The following is a 9320-nucleotide window of genomic DNA, read 5'->3' as shown; positions in this document are numbered from 1 at the left end:
CCCCCAAAAAACACACACACACAAGAAACCCAACTAACATGTATATTCAACATGTACTAAGTACTACTAGCATGGAGGTAGGAAAATCTTGCTACCTCCATGGTACTAGTACTGTAGTAGTTCAGAAAACAACCAAGCTAGGCCTGCTAGGGCGAAACTGCCATGCATGTTGGTTAATCTCCAAGCAGATGTTTTGGTGGCCCCAAAAGACAGTATCGAATTGGCCATTGCCAAGTTATCTTTTCAACAGTACTTTTTCCGTAAATAATTTCATCAGGTTGGTATACAAATGAATAGCAAAGTTCTTTGATTAGGCCACACCAATTTAATTTCTTGGTTAACGGATTCGCCCGCTTCATTTTTTTCTGATTTGCAAATAAAAATAAAAATTGAGAATCAACTGCAAACTGCTCATATTTTGTCCTGAACAGTTGAAAACAGACCTTTTCATCCTAGTTGTTACAGTTATTCCATCTTTCAATGCAATGGTATCATTAAAAGTTCAAAATTCATTGTTTAAATTTTGAACCAGCCTGGTGTGTTGACTTCATGGCTCCTATCGTACCATTTTGGACCATAATAGGATGTTTTTATTTTTATTTTTTTTCCGCCCGCCCGCTCCATTATTTTTCTAGAAAAATCCGTTAACCAAGAAATTAAATTGGTGTGGCCTTACAACCATTTATTTTTTACGAACCAAGTAACAGTTTTTACGAACCAAGAAACAAGTAACAAGTATGAAACAGTGAACCAAGTAACAGTGCACTGTGAACTATGTAACACCTTTAGTGCACTATGCACCAAGTAACATCTAGCGTCAGTGCACGGTAAACCAGTCAGAATTGCCCTGTTGAAGATGACAGGCGGTCATTGAAACGTCGGCTCGTAAGTAATAAATGGTTGTGACCAAAGAACTTTGCTATTCAAACAGTACTTTTGTTTTCAAACCGTTATACTTGAAAGTTTTTGAGTCATGTCTTTCATTTTTTTTCCATCCAGAGATGGGCAGACCTGGTGAGACACCCTCGGAGAGTAAGGAGAGCAGTTTTAGGACAACTCCCAAGTCTTGCTTTACTGTTAGCCACACAGGAGAAAATCCTGGGGAAAATGCATCAGCCCAACAACTAACAAAACACTCTGGTGAGAAACCCTACGTTTGTGGGGAGTGTGGGTACAGGACAGCTCGAAAGTTCAACTTATCCCAACATATGAAAACCCATACAGGAGAAAAACCCCACATGTGTGGGGAGTGTGGGTACAGGACAGCTTACAAGTCTGACTTATCCCGACATATGAGAACTCACACGATAGACAAACCCCATGAGTGTGACCAGTGTGACTATTCTGCTGCACAGAAAAGTGACCTAGACCAACACATTATGGCTAAACACACTGGAAACAAACCCTACATGTGTGGGGAGTGTGGATACAGGGCAGCTTACAGGTCTCACTTATCCCGGCATATGAGAACTCATACAGGAGAAAAACCCTACATGTGTGACCAGTGTGACTATTCTACTGCACGGAAAAGCAATTTGGCAACACATCGAACAAAGCACTCTGGAGACAAACCCTACATGTGTGGGGAGTGTGGGTACAGGACAACCCAAAAGTCTACCTTATCCCAACATATGAGAACCCATACAGGAGAAAAACCCTACAAGTGTGACCAGTGTGACTTTTCTACTGCATACAAAAAATCACTGGACATACATCTAACAAAGCACACAGGAGACAAACCCTACATGTGTGGGGAGTGTGGATACAGGACAGTTAAGAAGTATATCTTATCCCAACATATGCGAACCCACAAAGGAGAAAAACCCTACAAATGTGACCAGTGCGACTATTCTGCAGCTCTGAAACATAGTTTAGACAACCACCTAAGAAAACACACTGGAGACAAACCCTACATGTGTGGGGAGTGTGGATTCAGGACAGCTTACAAGCCTGGTCTAACCCAACATATGAAAACCCATACGGGAGAAAAACCCTACAAGTGTGATCAGTGTGACTATTCTACAGCAAAGAAAGGCAATTTGGCAACACATCGAACAACTCACACTGGTGAGAAACCCTACATGTGTGGGGAGTGTGGGTACAGGGCAGCCAACAAATGTAACTTGTCCCTCCATGTGAAAACCCATGCTATAGAAAAACCCTACAAATGTGATCACTGTGACTATTCTACAGCAAAGAAGTCCACTTTTGACGAACATCTCACAAAACACACTGGTGAGAAACCCTACATGTGTGAGGAGTGTGGATACAGGACTGGTTACAGATCTAATTTTTCCCAACATATGAGAACCCACACAGGAGAAAAACCCTACAAATGTGACCAGTGTGACTTTTCTGCAGCACAGAAAAGTTACTTGAAAGACCACCGAACAACTCACACTGGTGAGAAACCCTATATGTGTGACAAGTGTGGGTACAGGGCAGCCAACAGAACTAGATTATGCCAACATATGAAAACCCATGCAGCAGAAAAACCCTACAAATGTGACCAGTGCGACTTTTCTACAGCTCAGAAACGTAGTTTGGACATTCATCTAACAAAGCACAGTGGAAACAAACCCTACATGTGTGACAAGTGTGGGTACAGGGCAGCTGTTAAGTTTATCTTATCCCAACATATGAAAACTCACACAGGAGACAAACCCTACATGTGTGGGGAGTGTGGGTACAGGACAGCTTACAAGTCTCACCTATCCGTACACATGAGAACCCATACAGGAGAAAAACCCTACAAGTGTGACCAGTGTGACTATTCTGCTGCAGGAAAATCCCACTTGGACTCACATCTAAGAAGCCACACTGGTGAGAAACCCTACACGTGTGGGGAGTGTGGGTACAAGACAACCGATAAGTCTAACTTATCACGACATATGAGGAGAAAACATGCAGGTAAAAAAGCTTAACAAATGTACCTTTGTCCCTCAGACCAGTTGCGGAAAGATCCATTAAAAATTCTGTTTGCTGTGCGATGATTTGAGTTAAGAGACTCTTTTTTACACAACCAAGTCTTTTATTCAGCCAACATTTCGGTGACCGTCTGTCACCTTCCTCAGGGCAATTCTGACTGGTTCACATTGCACTGCAGCACAGGTGTCGCTGCTATAGATACATCCCCAAATGTACAATATTTACATATCTACACATAAAACTTGGTTGTGTAAAAAGAGTCTGTTTACTCAGTGTCTTACCAACCTGATGAAACTATTTACGGATTTGTTTTCTCCTGAGTTTTTGGGTGTCCCCAGAGCTTTCCTACACTCATGGACGGGCAGGTTGGGATCTTCAAATCCCACCACATACTCCATAATGCAACTATGTTCTGCCATATTGTGCCATAAACATATAAAATAAAACTATGATCAGTGATAGTCAAAGGTTGAAGTCGATATCGCCCCCCGTCCCGGTTGAGCGATGGTTGAAGTGCCCTGATGTATATTTGCTGACGTCACGTGTCCACAGCATTTGGGTCAGATAGCTGAGGAAGACTGAGTGATTCAGTCGAAAATTTCTGGTGAGTCATATTTTGAGTTGGAGAACAGTTTAAGTTGTTCATTATGTTCAGTGATGCTTCTTAATAAAAAGTAGTGTCCCTTTGCGGCAAAATCACCAAAAACGGTTTATAACATATTTAAAGTTAAAACTTTCGAGCCAACACAAAGAAATTCTCTCACCTAGGGCTTTCGACCAGTCACTCTGGTCTTCCTCAGTAGACTGACCCAGTCAGGCTTGTCACGTGGCTTCTTTGAAGTGTGACATTAACACACTTTTGTGTTTGTAATATAACTTATAAGTATGAGAAATAAAGGAAGTGACAGTAAGTGACTGAGTGTGTTCACGTCATTTATTATAATACATTCATCTTTAAAAGCTTAATTTCAATATACTGGTAGATGGTTAAAAAAGATGTACATATTCTAAAAGCTACATGGTGAAAACTACGGCTGTGCGTTAAGGACTCCCTCCAGAGGGTGTCTCTACGGTTAAAAGTGAAATAGCTACATTTGTAATTAGTAACATAATTGTTCCTCTGAAACACGTGTACTGATGAGGAAACTGTTTTAGTTTGCAGCCTGCATAAATTTACTTCCCTGGTTCTTTGATACTTTTTTAGGTCAAGACATACCAGACATCATGAAAGCAGAGTGCTGATAGGAAAATTAAAGTCTTGTATTCACTCCATAAAATGAAAGCTTTCCAGGGAAGAGTTTTTTTATTCTAGAACAGATGAAATTTGAAATTGTGTGGCCTCACTTCAGATCCTCCTGTGCTTATAGACAACTTACACTGGTTGCAAGCCATTTGAAGAAAGTCACAAAGAAATTATGGCAGCTCTCTTGTCTCTACCCATTGAAAAGACCAGTCTGTCATGCATGTATAAGGTTAAAAGATATTTTACTTTGTCAAGTAAAATGTTGTACAAAACTATAAACTAAAGTAGTTGCAGCTTTCAATAAACTGACATCGATGCAATTCTAGCTTAAAGTAAAGCTATATTTACATGCAGTTACTGTTAAAATGTGCTTGTAAATATTAGAAAATAATAGATAATCCCTGACTGAGTGAACAAACTGCGGTAAGTATAAAAGATCAGGTTTTGCACCTGTAGTAAAAATAGTCTTAGTACAAGACTCAAGTACAATAAAACATAACATAGTATAAATCACAGAATGCTGCATCATTTTGCCACAAAGTTGTGACAGATAAAAATGTTATTCGTGTGACAAATAAAAATGCCACTTATACGATAATGATTCTGATTCTACTTACTCTAACAAAGGCATTCCAAGATAATTTCATAGGTGACAACATTGTGTGTAAGTTTGTATGTACAAGGGTCAATAAAAATTGAAACATTTCAGGAATACATGACTGTACTACAAAACTGCCTCACGTAATGCTGACCATTCAAGGTGACTGCTGGTCATGCATTTGTCAAAGGGTCTCTGAGTTTGGCACACTAAAATAACAATAAATAACAAGACGTGTCCACAATCACTCATTAGTAATAATAGATTCCTTCCCTGAAACTGAAGGCATGAAGACATAGACAATATTTTGACCTTCCAGTCTTCCATAATGATTATTCTTTCCAACCCAGAACTTACCAGTTAAACTGGTGACTTTAGACTTCTTTTCTCCACTACCTGGTCCTATGTAAATAAGGGTGGCTGTATAGTAAACTTAAATTCCAAAGTAATGTTTGTGGAACAACTTCTTCACTGAAATACTAAAACACACACACGAACAACATTCACTCTCTCCGTCACTCTAACTCACACACACTGGAATGACAAACATTTAATATTATACATGACAACAATTTGGGGCCTTCGAGGGACAACAAAATATCGTACAAAAAATAGTCCTTTGGTCCATTTACAATATACACTCTCAGCTCGCGGGATGAGGTAAGATATCTTGCTATACTTCCGTGCCCTTGGCGACACTTTTGTTGTTGACCTTGACCTCTAAGTTGACCCTTTTGACCTTGACACTGCTGGCCGGCGTGGCCGGGTCCGGCTTGACCCCGCTGCAGGAGTCACCTTTGCCCCCCGACCTTTTCATGATGTCCATTCTCAGGTTGTCGAACGTTTTCTCCTGCTTGACCCCGTGACCTTCACGTGACCTTCGCCGCCTTCTGCAGACGATGAACAAAATCACAGCAGCGATGATGATGATGAGGAGGACCGTAACCGTAGCGACTGTCGCCATGGTGACAGACGGCCCTTCTCTGGCGGAATCCAGCCGGAGGAACCTCATGTTGGTGCCGTTCTTGACGTCGGTGTTTCCGGAGTTTTCCACGTGGTTGTCGGCAAGGTCGCGCTTGTGTATCGCCGTGGAGATGGAGCGCCGGAAGCGAGGCATCATGCCCTGCGGACCGATGATGTAGATCACCTGCAGGTACCACTGATGGCCTGCCTCCACCTGTCGTACGGAGGAGATCAAACACAAAACTCAGACACAGAAGTGTTATATGTTATGTGTAGCACATACATGACATGATTTCCAGGGTCCCAATGGATGGATTTTGGCCAAAGACCAAACAGAGTGGAGGAAACTTGCTGCCCAATGTGCTACGCACAGGAGGAACTAAGTCTAAGTCTAAGTAATGGATGGATAGATGGAGGAGAGAAATCAATCTAAATATGCTCAAAACTGAGAAGACTCCAGTTTGCACATTCCATCAAAACAGATATACTGGTCAGCTATAATATTTCTGGACTACAGAGTATGAGAGAAGTCATGTGGGTTTGGAAAGTTTGGATTTAAATCCAGCTGACTCTGAATTGCAGCCTTCAGAAAATAGCAAAAGACAAACCCAAGTAAAAAACATAAAAACAACCATACTGAACAAGAACAGAACATAAACCAACCTTGTAGAGAGGATCGACTTTCATCATGAACCCGTCGACGCCGGCCAGCTCCTCCATCGGGGTGTAATCCGATAGGTCCTGCGAGAAGTGCGCCTCGAACGGAACCTGGTTAAAGTAACGGTCCTCCCGCGCCCGGTTAGATCGGTCCTGGGGGAGAGAACACACAAGGTTAGAGAAGTAATTTTTCACTACCTTGAATAATCATAAAATTTGCTACGTAGCCATAGACTAATCCAGTGATTTCCCACTGGGAGATGTAGAGTGGGACAACCAAATGCTATACTTTTGTCAATGTTAGAGAAAGACGCTGGTCTCGCAGGGACTGCTCTTGTGTCCGCTATGAGGAGCAGGGTGTATTGGAGTAACTTTATCAAATGTGCCTCACCGGATTAAAATCCGAAGACATGATGATGAAAACTTGCTTGAAAAATACAAAGGACTTGACTTAACTTTATTAGGATCCACATTAAGCATACATATGTACAAGACAGTAGCTTCTTCCTTCCAGCATCCAAGATACATCAGTGAAAGTTAGACATCTCATCTAGGTACCAAAGTAACAGATTGAAGCATTTTAAGTTCATTTGAAGCAAGTTCATCTAAGACCTTCAGGGCAAGACATCATTCTTACCAGTAGCAGGAACCTGTACTTAAGATGCCTGGAAGGTTGGATACAGCAGTACTTACCAGTAGCAGGAACCTGTACTTGAGATGCCTGGAAGGTTGGATACAGCCATACTGCGGCCCCTCGTTGTAGATGGTTCCATCGGGGTCGAAGAAGGGGATGTAGCCGTCGGTGCCGGTGCAGAGGTAAACCTTCTCAATCTGCAGCCGGTACGCTGAGCTCAGGTCCTGCTCTGGGTTCCACAGGACACGCCCGAATATCGTCTGGCCTGGAGAGGACGTAGAAAAAAACAGAATGTAACATGATCCAGGAGAGTTAAGGGTTATGGTTGAAAGGTTAGGGGTTGAAAGGTTAGGGGTTAAAGGTTACTGCTCAGGATTCCACAGGAAGTGACCGAATGTTGTCTGGGCTCCAGCCAAAGATGTTGATTACTCCCAAAGACCACTATAACCTTCAGCATGCAAAGCTAGCTGTTTTGGTCCAGATTTCTATTCATTATGGGCTTAGGTGGCAGAGCTACTGTTGCATGAGGGTCCCGCTGGTTGTTAGAAGGCTCTTTTCAATTCCAGGTCATTGAGAAAGCAAATTGCTGGTACATGTACAATGTAGTTGAGATCTAGACCCCCCCATCCCCTGAAGACCCCCCTAAGCACCTGAGACCCCCCTCACCTCGTGAGAAGGCCCCCTTGTAGTCCAGCTCCTGTGGCAGCAGGTTGCTGTTGGTGGGGTCGGTCAGGAAAACCTTCTCGTTGTTCAGCAGATGGAACTCGGTGTTGAGCGTGTACACCACCGGCACAGGGCGGTTGGTCTGCTGGAAGGCGATCGGAACTGTGAACCTGAAAAAACAAGAGACGAGACGATAAGGCTTGATACAAGACTAGTGCTGTGTACCTACACCTACATTTAGGTTCAGGTCCAGATTCAAGTCCAGCGGTTTAGGTTCAGTTCCAGACTCGTAAGCCCAGACCTTGCAATAATGTTGTATGGGCAAAACTTTGGCCACATAGCATGTTTCAGACCAGACAGTAAAGTTTGATCCAAGTACAAATTGACAGTCTATCCTTCAGTCACAATCCCTAGATTGTAAATATACCCACCTCTCTGTCTGGTACACATTAGTGGGCTGTCCCTGGTGAACATGTAATTGTAAGCCTGCCTCAGCTTTACAGACAAACAAACAAACAAACAAACAACCCACCTCTCCGTCTGGTGCGCCGTGCACGAGTGGACTGTCCCCAGGAAACACATACGCCTGTGTTGGCTTGACTGTACACGGAATGAGCTCTATCACATATTCCCCTGAGTAGTCCTTCAGATTGTATGTTCTGTGGGCTTCACAAACAAACAAACTAACAAACTAACAAACAAACTCACCTCTCTGTCTGATGCGCTGTGCACATGAGCGGGGAATCTCCGGGAAATACGTAAGCTTGCGTGGGCTTGACGGTACATGGTATGAGCTCAATCACATATTCCCCTGAGTAATCCTTCAGGTTGTAGGCGCTCCGGGCTCGCCAGATTTGCCGAGGGCTGTCGAAGGTCTGTTCGCTCCAGAGCAGCTCGAGTTCGAACTCCGTGTTCACGTCGAGCGGGGCGATCACGCGGGACTCGAACCCGGGAAGGGTCGGGTGGGTAACCACGTACTGGCCTGGAGGGAATAATGCAATCACTTTATCGTTGAAGAGATTCAATCAAACCGCAATCACTTTAACAGTTGATCAATCAATCAACTATGACGGGAGCCGACATCATCTACCAGATACCTTTGACCCAGTGTTGACGTCACACTTCAAATAAGCCACGTGACAAGCCTCACTGGGTCAGTCTACTGAGGAAGACCAGAGTGACTGGTCGAAAGATCTAGATGAGAGAACTTCTTTGTGTTGGCTCGAAAGTTTAAACTGTAAACATGTACATTGTAACTACCAACAGAGTGTAATCAATCAATCCATCAATCTATTTGGCGAGGATTTGTTGTGATTCTGTTGGGATCTTCCTATCTAATTTATCAAGGACTGTCACTTTAGATCTGTACATCTTAAAACATAAGAAGTGCCTCCTTCTGACCTCTGAACTTGGTGTGTGTCTTGAAGTCAATGATAAGACGCCCGTCATCCCCGATGAGAATCCTGGTGACCTGCAGGTGGCCGTTCAGCGCTCCTTCTGTCTCCAGACCTGGGGGGACGGTTTAAGACGTTTAAACTATCAGTAACGGTAAGTTACTCAAGCAACTGGATAAATTTTGAAAATGGTCAGACTTTTCAGGTAGCATCCAATACCTTTCTTCAGTGACTGTAGTC

General features: G+C 43.1%; 1 protein-coding gene and 1 pseudogene across 1 annotated transcript in view; one reads left to right on the top strand and one right to left on the bottom strand.

Annotated features, from left to right (window-relative positions):
* Positions 1-3071, top strand: part of LOC109481350 (gastrula zinc finger protein XlCGF57.1-like) — a 3649-nt gene extending 578 nt beyond the window's left edge. The window contains exon 2 of the mRNA XM_019783891.1: positions 1000-3071. Coding sequence (XP_019639450.1) covers positions 1000-2924 — 1925 coding nt within the window. The 3' untranslated portion in view covers positions 2925-3071. The remainder of the gene's footprint in view (positions 1-999) is intronic.
* Positions 3072-4399: 1328 nt separating this feature from the next.
* Positions 4400-9320, bottom strand: part of LOC109481283 — an 87948-nt pseudogene continuing 83027 nt past the window's right edge.

This window comes from Branchiostoma belcheri, unplaced genomic scaffold (genome assembly GCF_001625305.1).
Source record: "Branchiostoma belcheri isolate BF01 breed outbred unplaced genomic scaffold, Haploidv18h27 scaffold55, whole genome shotgun sequence".
Lineage (NCBI taxonomy): Eukaryota > Metazoa > Chordata > Leptocardii > Amphioxiformes > Branchiostomatidae > Branchiostoma > Branchiostoma belcheri.
The sequence above is the reverse complement of the archived record's forward strand: the minus strand, read 5'-3'. Positions and strand labels throughout refer to the sequence as shown.